Source organism: Haemaphysalis longicornis, unplaced genomic scaffold (genome assembly GCF_048455015.1).
Source record: "Haemaphysalis longicornis isolate Haplotype H1 unplaced genomic scaffold, Haemaphysalis longicornis Haplotype H1 scaffold_29, whole genome shotgun sequence".
Lineage (NCBI taxonomy): Eukaryota > Metazoa > Arthropoda > Arachnida > Ixodida > Ixodidae > Haemaphysalis > Haemaphysalis longicornis.
The window spans coordinates 2,719,283-2,734,683 of NW_027526331.1; the positions used below are offsets into that span (position 1 = coordinate 2,719,283).

Below are 15,401 nucleotides of genomic sequence, written 5' to 3' on the forward strand. Positions count from 1 at the left end.
TTTGAGAATTATAAATATTCGCACTGTGCACAATGTGCGCTGGTGACGTGATATACGATTAGATTAAACCGAAAATGTGGTTATCCCACCTAGCCAAGCGCATGCACGTTGCAGAACAGTGGCGGGCATCAGCCCCTTCGCTGCAACTCATTTCAAGCGATGCAAATCCGATTTGATTGCTACAAATTAAGCAGTAACATAACCACATAAACGTTTACAACTGTGGTGCACGATCGGCACCTCAGCCCTAGTCGCCAAAGAGTGACGGTGCGCTGCCAACAGCATAAAAATTGAAGCAACGTTCTGGCTTTGCTTTTGTTGTTTTTCTGCCAGGTGCCATCTGTTGACAGAGGATTTCATAATTTTCCCACCAACTGATTTCAGAAAACTTGGCATGCTCGAGTTGAGCGAAAAGCGAGCTACATTCTAGAACCTTTGGTTTTTTTCATATGCTCAATAGATAAAACTGTCACTTGTAGTAAAACTTCAACTGCGATTTCCTCTGCTTCCCTTTTTTTGCATATGTGCCTAGCCTTACAGGGGTTTTGAGGTAGTTTTTTTTCAAAGGATTTCTACAAGTGTTATACCGTTGAATTCGGGATAAAATGAACTGCATGCTGATGCTATTTTAATTGGCTCATTTTGCCCCAAATAAATGTTATGAGTAATAATATGACCTTCTTAATTTTTATGAAAACTGTACTCGACATATTTAGACTAATTTTATCCAATCAACCAGCTTTACAGGAATATAAATAGCATCAGCATACATGGCAGGTCTTAAGCTACACATCCATACCATTTATTGTAAAAAAAAATTGAATAAAAAGTTCCCCAAAGGCCAGTAAGAAATTACTTAATTAGGCTCCAGTGTTTTCTTTATAACTCAAAAAATAATTATACCACTTGAAAACTAATTACATATTTGAAATGAGGAAGACAAAACACATATGCACAGTGATTTTCAGTATCACAGACCAATTAATAAAAAAGTTGGTGGAGGGCTCCGGATGAAGTCTGACCACCCTGGGATCAAACGCGCGCCGAAATCTCGAACACACGGGCGTTTTTGCTTTTCGACTGCATCTGAAAAGCAGCTATCGCGGCCATGGTCGAACCCGCGTCCTTGGCTCAGCAGCACAACGCCTGGTGGTACTAGAAATCATTCAGAACGCGTTGTTGAGCGCGTAAAACCACAACTTTTTACGAAGACGGCGCCGATACGTAAGTAGGCTTAGAACTCCCGCCGGCACAGCAGCGTACCGCGGGGGGTTGCAAAAGCGTAGCGTTTCAGCTGTGTTTACAAAAAAGCGGTTCACTTAAAACGAGCCCCCCCCCCAAAAAAAAAAACGCAGCTAAGCAGCACAAAATAGCCTTCAGTAGTAATGCCGGCGTAGGTAAGAGAAGCGATACCGTCCACTGATTACAACCGGCCCGATTACATCGGACTGATTTCAATACGCTAGGTTCCTGGTAACACATCAACAAACGGCGAAACGTTCTTTGGTAACGCGAATACCGGCGGGCAGTGTCGACGCGTTAGGACATGCGGTGCAACAAACGGACCTTTTCATCTGCTTCCAAGCTTTAGCGACGCTTTTAACAGTAGTCCTAGCGGTCCTAACCAGTGCATTCATGCCGTCCTAACGTGGCTTCAAGCTCTGAAGTGAGGCTGCCTCACACAGAGGTCATGACAAACTCACTTGTTGGCACTTCTTCCTCGAGCACGCAAGCCCGCTCGGCGGCCTGGCATCGCGCCGAGCTCGTTCTCGGCAGGCCGGGCAGGTGCACTACACACGTGCGACCGCGGCTCAGTAGATTGACCGCGAATTTCACGACACATATTATGCCGCAGAAGAAAGCGCTTGATGAACAGGGTGCTGTGACGATAGCTGAGGCGCCGAAAACCGCTATATTTTTCGCGTAAATCACTCGCTCGTTGCCGCTGAAACTTCGAACCGACGATGATGATGATCAGTGGCTTCCTTTTCTTGACGGAGTGGAGATCAGTGGAATGCAAGGCGCAGCGCGTTCACCTCGCCTTCGCAGCTTTAATTAAAAAAGAAAGGAAAGAAAATGCCTGCCTACGACTGTAGGCAGGCTTTCTTTGCTTTTTTTCCTCGCACATCGTGGATAGTCTGATTTACTATGTGACGGTCCCTTCCCGATTTCCTCGCTTTTTCCCGCACTGAGGACTGGTCGTTTACCTTTGCACCCAGTTGCAATGTGTTGTTAAGGGCACATCAGCGGCGGAACAGACGATTGGCTACTTGGAGCAGTGCTTAGAGCACCAAAAATGAGGTTTTGGAGCACACTTTCCAGCTTTTGCAGCAGGTTGTTTTGGCCCACTTTATTTGTCTTGTAGGGTCTACTACTCAGAGCCATGCAATAAGACTGCAGAAAAAAAGAGAACCACACGGACCATAAAAGCACCAAAAGCTTCTAGCTGGTCTTTCAAAACAATTATTTTAAGCACGAAAACACCAGTCTCGGTCTCCCCGTTGAGACGTGGGAGATGCCTTCTACACCTTGACACCTGTCAGGTGTCTTTCAGGACCCTTTTTGGAAATAAAGTTTCACCACCGCCAATGACAACACCAGTTCAAGAGAATAAACACTGTACAAGCAAACCGTAAGCCTGATTATATCTGCATTATTAGGCTTATCAATTTTTGTCTGCAAACAGTACAAGTTTGACCAAGCTTACAAGAGCTTCCTCGGGCCCTCCTTCAGAAGACTCTGGCCACTTTGCACATCAGTGCAGCATTTCTTGCTCACGCCTCTTGAAATAAGGAGATCAGCAATGCTCAACATCTTAGCTGAATCAATTCTGCAATTCTTTCTATTTGCCAGCCTTGCTTGTAGCACTGAATCATCTGGCATTGATTTCTTTTCGCGTGGTTCTTCCAATGCTCGGCCTTCAAGTCGCTGCATCTGACGTTTCCAAAAGTCCTTCACAGCTCTGATGAGCTCTCCACTCAAGAGGCACTGCTGCTGCATTGCGGTTAAATCTTTCTGAGAACGACATTATAGACCGAAGGCTGTTGATACTTGAAATGGAAAAACTAGTTCGGTCCCGAAACATATGCCACGTTTCATTGAAGCCTCTCTTTACGTCTGCGTTTCCATGCGAGAGGCCTACCAGCGCTTTTACAAGTGCTCCCAGTAATGGGTACCTAGGGACCCATCACCTAGCTTTAGCTCGAAGATCTTTTGCCAGAGCTCATCCAGTCGATCAAAAGGGCTATAGTCAATGTTTTCTGTCATAACAAGGCTGAATTCATCCATTAAGGTGCTTCTAGCCAAGTTATCACGGATGCAGCAGAACCTTCTACACTGAAAAGGCTGAGGTCCCTCAGAACAGATTTTTGAAGTGCTCCTACTCCTACTCCTTGCTTCTACTCCGAACTGTTCCTTTTCATGCGGTGCCCAGTCAGCGAGGGCAGCTTCGGCATCTGCACCGATTTCGACGTGCTCCTTCCATTTGTATGGCAGATCAATTTCAAGAAGTTCTTCGGACTTTTGCTGATAGACTTCTTGGCACAAAAAAACGTCCAAAGAGTTTCTGGACCAGAACTTCCGTCTCAGAAAAGAGGATGTAGCAGTAGCTGTTGTTTAAAACACGGTCAGAAACCCAATGAACAAATCATTACAGTTGCGCAAGAAAAGTGCCTTGGACAGAAAAGCTTTATCTGCGAGAGATAGATTCAGGCAGTTATAGAGCACACCACCACGGGCATTTCGACTGGACAGCACCACTCCTTTCACTGCTGGCAGCTGTTGAATGAGTCGGTCAAGAACTGGGACAAGTGTCATGTCAGCCAACTCGCGCTCACGTGTCGAAGAGAAACATTCTCAGGTTTCTCTGGCTTTCAGACACTCACTTTGTGATGCAGAGTTTCTGAAGCAGCATTAAGTATCCATAAGTGCTGCTTCTACATCACTGCCCAATGCTGCTAGTGCATGCCCAAAGGCATTGTGCACTTTGTGCAACGCACACTCCCCAATATCGAGAAGGGCAGGGCTGACGTTTTTTCAGCTGTCCTTTTAGGCTCTTCATTACATAGGGCTCGTCGCTGTAAAAACACCACAGGTTGTCTCTTGGAAGGTCTTGTACCTCTTTCTTCACAGCGTTGAGGAGAATCTCTGCTTTTGCTGATCCCAGGTGGAATGGTTGAAAATGTTCAACAACTCTTTGTTCGTCAGAACAGTATCTCACGAGTACATCAAGCTCCTGGCAGCACTGTTCCAGAATTGGTGTCTCATCAATTTGGATTGTGAAAAAGACTCTGGGTGTACTCAACTCCTCGACTACAATGTCCTTGAAATAAGGGCCTAATCCGTCAGACACTCCGCAATAAGCTTTCTTTCTGCCGCACCAGAAGTTCTTGACAATCTGTGAGTCAGTGAACATTAGTGGAAAAATAGCAGAGGCTTATCACTGCCAGAAAATGGCAGTATGACATTCAATTTCGTTTTCACTCCTGGGAGAAACCACCATCACCCTGCGACTGTTTTGGAGCAGACATGGAGCAATTATTCAAATTAACCCGTTTTTGGAGCAGCATGGAGCAGAATGACCATCTTGGCACAGCTTGGAGCAATTGGTGCAGCAGTTTCACCACTGCAGTGTAAATTAAGAAGAAGAAATGGGTGTGGGCAGGGCATGTAATGCGAAGGAAAGATAATCGTTGGACATTTAGGGTAACAGAGTGGATTCCTACAGAAGGCAAGCGTAGCACGGGGCGGCAGAAAGTTAGGTGGGCAGATGAGATCAAGAAGCGGGGATAAATTGGTCGCAGTTAGCACAGGACCAGGGTAATTGGAGATCTGTGGGAGAGGCCTTTGCCCTGCAATGGGCATAGGCAAGCTGCTGCTGCTGATGCTGATTCAATGTGTTGCATGGTTTCTGATTCCCAAGTGCAACCAACAACCACTACACCTACTGTGTGTGCGTGTGTTTTTGTATGCATCGTCTGCTCTGGATGGCTGGCGAGCAGATTCTTTGGCGTATGGGCTTCAACCTTTCTGTTCAGCCCTGCGAGCCATCCAGAGCCACTGTTCTCGTTACCAGTACAGTAAAACCAGTAAAACCTCATTACAAGAGACACTCAAGAAACCCGGGAAACATGTCTTGTGTAACCGAAAATTCCAAAAACACCGATGAGTCGCACATCGCTTTATTATAAAAGAGCATCAAAGCGTCTTTAAACATATCAAGAGAAAATTGCTCAGTATGATCTAAAGAAGTCATTCGTAGAAGCTTTGGGGACCTCAGATTGTATTAACTTCCTTCCCAACATCTCTAGGCAAAGCACTGCACTTTGCAAGCCTTCCTGGTGCTCACATTACTGGTAATGTGCTCTTAGACTCAACTGTCAGCCCCAACTGCCCACACTTTCAGCCCTGCAATGCCGTCGTCCTCCTCCTCCTCCTCCTTTTCTGGTTCATCCTCTAGTGCACCTTTACTTGCGCGAAGATCAGGTGACGTGCAAGCTTCTCGGAGCACAGGAAGCTCACATCTGCAGACACAAACTCCTCAAAGGCTTAAAAACTCTGCGGTCTCTTAGATACAGGCCCAAGCTTCATCTTCTATCTCCAAGGCTTCATAGCCACCAGTTTTATTTTTTTTTACCCAGTTGTCTCTGATTCTATCACTTGTGTTCCTCCTCTACTATGTCACATGCTTTGCAATAGGCCTTCTGGCTCTTTTTCTCCGCTGCATGTCCAGTCTTCAGGTAACCACACTGCGACAATCTTGCTGCCCATTGATCATAACCGGGACCTTCAAAACATTTTTCTCTGTGCTTCACTGACTTCAAAGGAGGCCCATCTCAATTCTCACACTGTTTTTGTGTGCTGCCATTCCCAATGCCAATCAACCTACCGCCCTCTTGTTTGCGTCTAGCCATGGCTGAACCTCTGATTTGACATACAGTACTGCATTTGAAAGACACAGTACTGGTACCACTACAACCTTCGAGACTCCTCTCACTACTACTTATTTGTTATATACCCATAATGCTCTGTGTTTCATGGTAAGGCATTTCTTTTTCCTTTCGTTCTCTGTTAGTAATATCACATTTTCTGCGTATGCAAGTCACAGGACGTGTTGTTCTATTCCCGTCCAGTGCGGCTATAGCATTAACTAAAACCTATTTTACTGTCTTCAAGCTTCCATTCTTGCCATGCCATGTACAGCACGTACAGTTTGCTTTCCTTCTCCAAGCTTGCAGCAATACTTGCCACCTGCTAATCACTTAATTTCAAGCTGCAAACTGCTATTTTGGGGCTTTGATCTCTTGTTGTTTCCAAAGATCAAAGTTATTTGTTTATGGACCCCACCTAAGCTATGGGCTTTTTAGATGCAGAGCATCTGATTCACTCGCCTTGTCCCTCCGGCGTCGTCGTTGTCCGCCCCTCCCCCATTCTCCTCGCCACGCCAGCTGCGCTCTCCGCCGCTCACCCCCTCTCCTCTCCGATAGCGAACACTCTCTCGCGAGGGGCATTGGATTGGATTCGATTGGATTGGCTTGGATTTGGATTAGCTTAGATTGGATTAAAGTGGATTGTGTTGCGTCATAGCCGCGGCAGACGCGCTGGGGCCAGCGCATGTGCAGTACTCTCTCTTCCGCAGTTTCCTCTCCTTCGGGCGCGCTGCGCATATAACCGGTGTGCCGTTCTCCGGCGAAGCAACATCCACGCTTGGCTCAAACACCTAGTACGCCAACGTCGTCATCGACTGGGACCGGCTTACGCAGTCCCCTCAACGTTATGCGCGCTATAAAACGCGGTCCCTTCGCCGCTCCGCCTATGCGTCGCATCTACACAGGGGTTCCCGCGAGGGGAGGTGGGAGTTTTTTCTTCGTCAATTTCCATTACTGCACACCTATACACCCTTTCCAGTAAAATATTGTAGCTGTACAAAAACGCTTTCCCTCGTGATCCCTCGTGATCCCAAGTGATTCACCCTCACTTTTATTCTGTCGGTTCGCTACGAAATTATGACCATCACGCATGTCTACTATAGTACGAGTTTACCATTGCGATTCATGTATTTGTCCCCACTGTCAACGTAGCCATTCATGTCTCCTACCAGAATCGCCTCTCCCAATTGTATCAGCTGATCGATGTCGTGCCTAAAATAGCTCCTGCTTTCCATTCTGTCCTTTAACCTTACGATCACCCTCCGACAAAACAGTGTTCATGTGTTCTCCCCAGTTTCCTTTTACTCTGTGCCAATTGGTTTCCTATTTATAAGTACCCACCCTCTGGGCCATCTCCCAAGAAAGTCGAGACCAGGAGAAGGCCCTTACACACTGAATGGTAGCGCGGACATCCTCTCACACTTCAGACACAAACGTCAACAATCCCCTCCACCCAACTACCACTTTTCCAGAGCCAAAGCAACGACATTCCACCGGCTGCAGACCAACTCCTACCCCCACTGTACCCTCCTCCACCATATCTACCCCACCCAATATTACAGCACCTATAACCTCTGCCCCCAGCCAGGAACCCTGCACCATCCGGTGTGGGAATGTCAACAATGCCCACCCCTAACACCAAACCCCTGTCCCACGTAAGAGCAGTGGGTGGACTGGCTGTCTAGCTTGGACCTCCTGACTCGGCGCATGCTAATAGAGAGGACATGAGCAGCCAGCAAGGACCAGGGCATTCCGGACTAGCACCCCCCCCACACAGGGCTGGTGCTCTCACCATCCTGCACCAATGAGCTCGCAATTAAAGATGTTTATTTTCTCTCTCTCTCTCTCTCTTGAAAAAACATTTCTGTAAAAGCATGCATGTGGGTTTTTTCTCTTGCTAGTTGACTATGAACCTCCAACTACTTTTCCCACGTTTTACCGCTGTGCAAGTTTGTGCATCTAATTTTAGTTCCTCCAGTCTTTTTTTTCTTCTGGTTAACTTCTTTTCCAACCTCTCAGATAAGCCTCAGTGGTCACAGAGGTGTGTGTCGCTCTCTTCTTCTCTTGGCTGTTTCCAGGACCGCTGTTCGCCTTTACTTTGTTTCTGACTGTATTTGCACCTGGCTTGTTTTTGTTATGGTAGGTGGTAATCGTTTCGTGAAACATGGGGTATACTCGACAAACAGGGTCACGTAAGACCATGTCACTTAAGCCAATTGGCCTGTGTCGTGTGAGAACCCCAAAGCGCCAGACTGCTGCGCAGCTATAACAAGTATAGAGCACGCAGTACCAACAGCAGCACGTACTGGTACTTCTATGTTTGTGTGTACGTTTGCAACTTCATTGTTTGCTCCACCATTTTTACTGCTATAAAAAGAATGTGCCATAAATTTAAGCGGAAATAGCTCATTCGGCAGGCTTACAAGCCTAACTTCCATTTGCTTTTGCCGGCCTCAGCCCTGCAATGCAGAGCTGCCACACATGACACCATATGTTTTGTTGCGGGAACTGAGCTAGTGGGTCGCATGGCCATTCCATTTTTCTTATTATATAGCTTATACGTAAAATATAATATCATCAATAGAGCTAAAAGCAGCAGATTAGTCTTTGTATGTTTGTTCTAAGCCACAAAAAAGTTTTGCAAATCCTTTAAAAAGAGCTTTTCATTTTTCTGCAGGAAAGTTACTTAAGCAAGGCTGAGACACTGTAAATTCAGTTCCTGAATTTACTGATGAACGGTGATTTTGGAGCAATTTGGAGCACCTAAATGCCAGTTTTGGAGCCCCGTGGAGCAACTAGGCATGAACTGCTAGATGTGTCCAAAGCATCTCTTAACACTAAAAATTGACCAGTATTGTCCAGTAATTGACGTGGAGGTCGCCTAATAGTGTCAAATCGGATGGAAAGCGCTTCAAGGTGCTTTGCACACATGCGATCGGAAATGAATGGCACTGCTCAAGAATAATGGTCTTGTCCTTGCTAGGGGAAGACTTTTCCAAGGAGTCACTGAAAACACTTCCCAGTTGGCAGGCTTGAACATGCATTAAAAATAGCTTTCCCAATCGGCTCTCCCAATAGCCCAAAAATAGCCAAACAGCCAATTAAACAAATTTCCTGCCAACCACAAGAGCAATTAGCCCAATTTGGCTATTTATAGCCCAACCTGGCATCCCTGGCATCAAGCAATGGGATTTCTTTTTTCCCTTATTTCGAAACAGCTGCTAGATGTTGCCAACAAGTTTGATGCAAATAAATCCCCCGAGTATACTCCACCCAACAGCAAAATTGAAGCTAATTTGCAAGGTATTTAGTTCCTTTCTGGTGCGGATAAAAGGCACCATGCAAGATAACAGAGTTTTAGCATAGCGGGTACCGTCCGCTGACGCTACGGCGGCGGGTGGCAGAGCCCGACTGGGCAGGTGCGAATTCGTTTTGGTATTGTAGATTAGTTCCTTGGGCCGGTCTTTGCCATGCCCATGCATTGGCTCCGCTAAGGAACAACCTCCTCACCCTCCCCACGCGCGCATGCGCAGTCGGGTCCCGGTATACCCCGCCGCCGTAGCGTGAGCCTCTGGTAGCCGCTATGCAAAAATAAAACTAACGATCACTTCGTTACACAAACCTGTGTAGCGGAAAAACAATGCGTATCTTGCACCTCTTTTCAGTTTATGAACTGCTCAGGCAAGCCATCGTGTTTTACTTTTCCATTTTATTAGATGCGGGCGCTTGATACCAGCCCTCGCGCGCACTTCCACCCTCGATTTTTTTCTATTAGAAAGGCTGGCTGTTTTTCACGGCCCGCTCCACTTGCGACAGTCCACTCAGCGAGTCCCGGGTCACGCATGCCGCAAAATGGCACTCCCGCAGGCTCTCAGGGCGGAGAGGGCCAGCAACAAATGCCACCTAAAACTATCTATTGTTTATAGCAGGAACCATCAGAAACTACAGCAAGAATAGTTTTCAACTGCGGTGTGGCAGTGCTGCAATGACTTGCTAGATAAAAACTGCATCAGTTGTACAACGACGGCGCCAACCAAACTCGCTTCTCTGGCACACAAACTGCACCAGCAGACCGTGGCAAACGCGATGACGGGTGCTAGGGAGTTCGAGTTATCAAGCCGAATTAGTTATACCGCCAGCGGGGCTGCTGCCTTTGACGACAAGGGGGCACGCAGAGTCTTGTGGGCTCTTGCGAGACATGCAATGCACCCTCTCCTGCCGGCAAATGCACCGGCCTACTATACTAGCCTACTCGCACACTCCTCCGCCATGGACACCCTTCTCTCTCAATACCAAGGCATTAGGATTCGCAGGGTGGCTTCCTTTGTGGCCTTTTTCCATGCACGGTCTATCTGCACGGTCACACAAGTGACATCAGGTTCCTCAGCCACGACAGGCGAGGGGAGCCTCCCCTCAGGAGAAAAACCAAGTTGGCATCCTCAGATGGCTGTGAGAGCATTCATGGGAACCCAATCTCCCATCCAAGTTTGGGAAAGCCGCTCCCTTTGTACATAGTGTACATTTTGACTGACTGCAGATTAACCACTTACCTTGTAGACTTTGCATGCCTGCAGGCACATTCTTGGCACCTCCAGGAGAGTTGATCGAACCCTCTGTGACACCCTCGCGACACCCCATTGTGAAGTTCTCTCAAGCTCTAAACTGTTGGATGGGCATTACAGCCTCTTTCTAGCTGCAATCCCAACACATGTGGATCCGTCCTTTTCCCCTAGAGTCACAAATAAACGCACGTCCCAATGCACATTTGCGGAAAGGTATGCACCACGGCCGTGAGAGACGCATTCTGGGGTGTGCCCACTTGAACCAGTGTGCTGTGGGTGGCCTGTCGGCATAAGCAACAGACACCCACAGAAGACAGGTAGCTGTTAATGACCCCCCCAGTCGACAGCAGTACAAGTGCGGTTCGGATGACACAGGTGCACTGGACACCCACCTGAGGGAGGGTGGCAGCTGTGCCTTGGTGGCCGGGGTGAGGCGGGTGAACAGGGACTGCCACAGGTGCAGGGCGCGGTCGCGGATAGGTCCGGGCCGGGGCTGCCCCAGGGCGGCCTCCAGGGACGCACTCAGGCAGCCCAGCAGCTGGCTCTCGTCCCAGGGGCCAGCCCCGGACAGGAGGCTGCACAGGGCACTCCACGCACCCTCCAACTGTGCAAAGGAAATGCAAGAGAGCAGGTCTTCAAGGTGCTCCGCTCAAGAGAGATCGCTCGTACTCTGCAAGTGAAAGCGGCTCACTAACTGCAAGGTGGAAGTGCCAAGGAATGGCACGGCATGTGACCTCACGGCATGTGACCTGACGGCATGTTCGACCTAGATTCAAGGATGTCTCAGTGCACCAAAGGACAAAATTCAGGCCCCAGTGCAACAGTTTTGGTCAGCCCCAACTTAGAACTCTCGAGACGCTTGCGCCGCTGTTCTTCATTCAATCATTGGCAAGGGCAGTCAGACACTCGAGCACTGTACAAACCAAACCATAGATAGACCCCATACACACAGGTCAGAAGTTAAAAAATACCGGGGAAAAAAAAAAAAAAAAAGCATTCTGCAGAAAAGCTCAGACTCATTTTTTTCTGCATGTAACATCTGCAAAAGTGTATTTCTGAAGATGGCATGACAGCAACTTCGACATGTGGTTCCACCAACATCAAACATGTCTCTCAGATACAACAAACTGGCGGTGGGCTGCTACATTTCCGTTTACTTTAGCAAACTGTTACCACTTCCATATTGAATGCAGCTGTGAACTGCCAGCACTCATCTTGGAGTGCTGACACAGTGCTAGACACACAAAACAAAAATAAATGTGCAAACAAGATATAGGAATTTACGAATTAAGATTTAGGAAAACGAGAAAGAAAGGGGCTGAAGAAATTAGCAAGCAGGAGATTCTGGTACTTCAGTTGTTCGTCAGCGCCCTAGTTTGTCACTTCTTCCGTCCTCGTCCCTGCGCTGTTTTTAGTGTGAATAATGGTTATCGTGTGTGTTTGTGTGTTAACTCTACGTTAGCATTCAAGTCATGTAATCAAATGGAATCACAGGCCCCACTTCGATCGCCCAGCCATTTTTCTTGGCAGCAGCTTAGTTCGGCCGCAGCCATTGCACAAACAAGGTTCTGCGATGTCACAGAAACATCGCCGGAAAGTGGCTGGGGCGTCAGTTACTACGGCCACATATTTTCTTTAACATTGCAATTATTCGTTTGAAGTTTGCGTTGAAATTGCCGTCGTCGTAATTGGGACGAAGCAGTCTTTCTTAAGAGCCAAACCTGTATTCTGTCTTCACAGCCGCTTCAACTCGGCTGCTTTTGACAGGCTTGCTGCAGCCATCGATGCCTGGCGTGTGATTCTGATTCTGATTCTGATTGTAAGGTTTAACGCGCTGACGCAGCGCAGGCGATGAGGCGCGCCGTAGTGGAGGCCTCCGGATTAATTTTGACCATCTGGGGATCTTTAACATGCACCGAAATCTCGTACATGCGGGCGTTTTTGCTTTTTGCCTCCAATAGAAAAGCGGCCGCCACGGCCGGAAATCGAACTCGCGACGTCATACTCAGCAGCGCAACGCCTTAGCCACTGAGCCACCGCGGCGGGTGATGCCTGGCATGTGGGATCCGTAAATGCGAGTGGATCCTCCCCCAGAGCTGGACTCAGCCTTGCGAGTGAAACAACGCCCAAGGCCCACCCAGCTGCCCGTCCGGAAAGCAACTTGCCTTGATGGCCAGGCTTGAGCCGAGCAGCTGTGCGAGAGATGGGCCCAGCAGCCCCAGCAGCTCAACCACGGGCGCGGTGCCTCGCAGGGAAGCCAGCAGGCCCTGCAGGAGACGCCCCAGCTTGACCACCACGGCTGCCACAGAGAACGCCTGCGAGGGAGGGACACACACAAGCTTCACGAAGGTAGCACGACACTGCCGTACAACTTGGCTGCACAAAATCCCAGCGTGCTCCCCACTTGGGACCTGCAACTGCACACGCTTGAGTCATGGGGAAGTTGTCCCAGCACCATAATCCACCTCCCCAAGGACTGCAAGTTGCACACCGAGTTTATTGACTATTGCGTGTGGTACCATATTTTCGCGCGTATAACCCGCCCCTACCTATAATCCGCACCCACACTTCCAGCTCGCCGGAAAAGAAAAGAAAAGAAAAGAAAAAAAAATTCCTCACAAATTGCCCGCACATTTGATACAGGAAAGGCTGCACCAAAGCTACTGCTCAAGCAACACATCATATGCTAGCTGAATACACTGACTGCAAGGCAAAAGTCACAATTCACTAATAAAACTGGGTTGTTGAGTGCACTCGTCCTTGCTTTTTCTTCCTTGTCCTTGTATGTTCTGCGTAATCGCTGCCATGGAAGGCTTAGTCAGTGTTACTGTGTAGGAACTTCACGGCACAACGCGCATTGCCGTGAAGCTGAACTAAAGGAAAAACCTTGTGTATTATCCACACCCCTACTGTGCCACTGAAATTTTTGGATTTTTGGTGTGGGTTATACGTGCGAAAATACGGTACCTCGAAAAGGACAGACAATGTCAGCCTGTGCTCATGAGACATGCGGCCTTGTTGCAAGTGCGGTCACTTCCACTGTCTCATTCAGGCTGGCACAAAGCTTCCAGTTCGTGGAGTGGAAATGGACGTTAATAGAGAGAGATACCGTATTTTCGCGCGTACAACCCGCACCAAAAATGCCAAGATTTCAGGGGTGAAGTAGAGGTGTGGATTACATGCGAGGTATTTCGTTTGGTGCAACTTCACCGCTATGCGCATTGGGCCGTGATGCCTCAACAGCAGTAATAGCGACTAAGCCACTGTTATCCCATTGACAGTGCTTATTTTGCACACACAGCACAGCGATATACCAACCTGAAAAATGCATGCAGCAAGTTGACTGTCTAGTTACGTAGTCAGCTAGGCAAGTTCTTTTGCATAAACAAATGTGTAATGTTGCTTGAGTAGTAGATTTGGTCCATTCTCTTATGTATAAAATATGTGGGTAATATGCGGGGATATACCGTATTTACTCGCATAATGAACGCACTCGCATAATGAACGCACCCTGAAATTCAGTCTCAAAAACTGGGTTTTTATTTTCCCCCGCGTAATAAACGCACCCCCAACTTTTCAATCATGCAGTCCCGCGAATGGCCGTAGTGTGGCTTTCCCGCTCCACTCGCTCCCACTGTTGATGATAGCGCATGGAACCAAGAGCCATCTGTCGGAGTAAAAACGAACAAACACTTTTTTTAATTCGAAAGTTTGCCCTGTGGCATAATAGATGTAGGCGCTTACAGAAACACGAACAAGTTAGTTTCGTGTATAAAGTTCAGGAGTTGTCGGTGACACGGTCCTTCGGCGCGGCGTTGTCGGCTCTCGCTCAGTCGGCTCAGTGCATCTGTTCTAGCCCTACTTGTTTTCTGACAGCCATATCCTTTCAGTGAAAGCGTTTTTCTTGTCTTGTGCTTTGCAGTCAGCGATGGGCCGAAATGTAAGTTAATGGCCGGTTTTAAGTTAAAGGTAGTAGACTACACACTTGAGCATGGGAACCGTTCTGCCGGTAGGCATTTCGAAGTCGCCGAAGTCCGCGTGCGATACTGGCGGAAGCAGCACGACAAGCACGGCTTGCTTGCTAATTGTGTGCGCTTGTAGTTACTGCAAAAAGTAGGTTGTCTAATCAATCAATCGATTGATTCAATCAATCAATCTAATCGATCATACCTAGTGTCACTAGATAAGCTATCTAGTGTCACTAATCATACCGAAAATGTTTTTGGAAAATTACCCCACGTAATAAACGCACCCCCAACTTTGCTTCCGTTTTGCGGGAAAAAAAGTGCGTTCATTACGCGAGTAAATACGGTAGTTTTTTTTTATTCATCGTCAGAGAGTGGGGGTGCGGGTTATATGCAGGGACGGGTTATATGCGCGAAAATACGGTAGCTCCACAACAGGCTCAGCTTCAAAGCTCAACTTTCCTCAGTGGGAATGGAGAACTTCTCCTTCAAACAAGACGTTTGAAGGAGAAAGTTGGTGTTTGACTAACTTCCACATGGTAACAGTGCAAAACAGGAGACGAAGGGTGAGGTCTGCCCTCCCCGTCCTTTGTCTTCCTTCTCGCGCTGGTACCATGCCAGATTTAAGGGGACACGCGGGTCGAAAAAACGCGATTTTTTCGAAATATACCGATTTTTTGTTTTCCCTTGCATTAGCATCTTTGACTATCCTTCTTTCATGGGTAAAAAAATGAAAACGAAATACGAACGAGAACTTAGTGAAAAATGTGCCTGAATGACTCGCGGTGACCCAAGAAATCGCGCAATCAAGCCAAATTTCGGCCAGGTTTGAGAATTTATTCCGCACGGCAGCGTGGCTCGCCGCCATTACGGTCACTTGAGAGAGGTAGATCAAGCCTTCTTCTCTCGATTGAGCCGCTCGCCAGCTTCGTATCTCCGCGTAAAAA

The 15,401-nt window shown here is 47.8% G+C and overlaps 1 protein-coding gene across 4 annotated transcripts in view; it reads right to left on the reverse strand.

The window, feature by feature from the left end:
- The window catches only part of LOC144173119 (telomere-associated protein RIF1-like), a 111,767-nt gene that overhangs the window by 41,258 nt on the left and 55,108 nt on the right, over positions 1-15,401 (reverse strand). For all 4 annotated transcript variants that reach the window (XM_077701637.1, XM_077701636.1, XM_077701634.1 and 1 more), the window contains exons 20-21: positions 12,655-12,804; positions 10,882-11,093 (exon numbers count right to left, since the gene is read on the reverse strand). In XM_077701637.1, the coding sequence (XP_077557763.1) occupies positions 10,882-11,093; positions 12,655-12,804 (362 nt within the window). The remainder of the gene's footprint in view (positions 1-10,881; positions 11,094-12,654; positions 12,805-15,401) is intronic.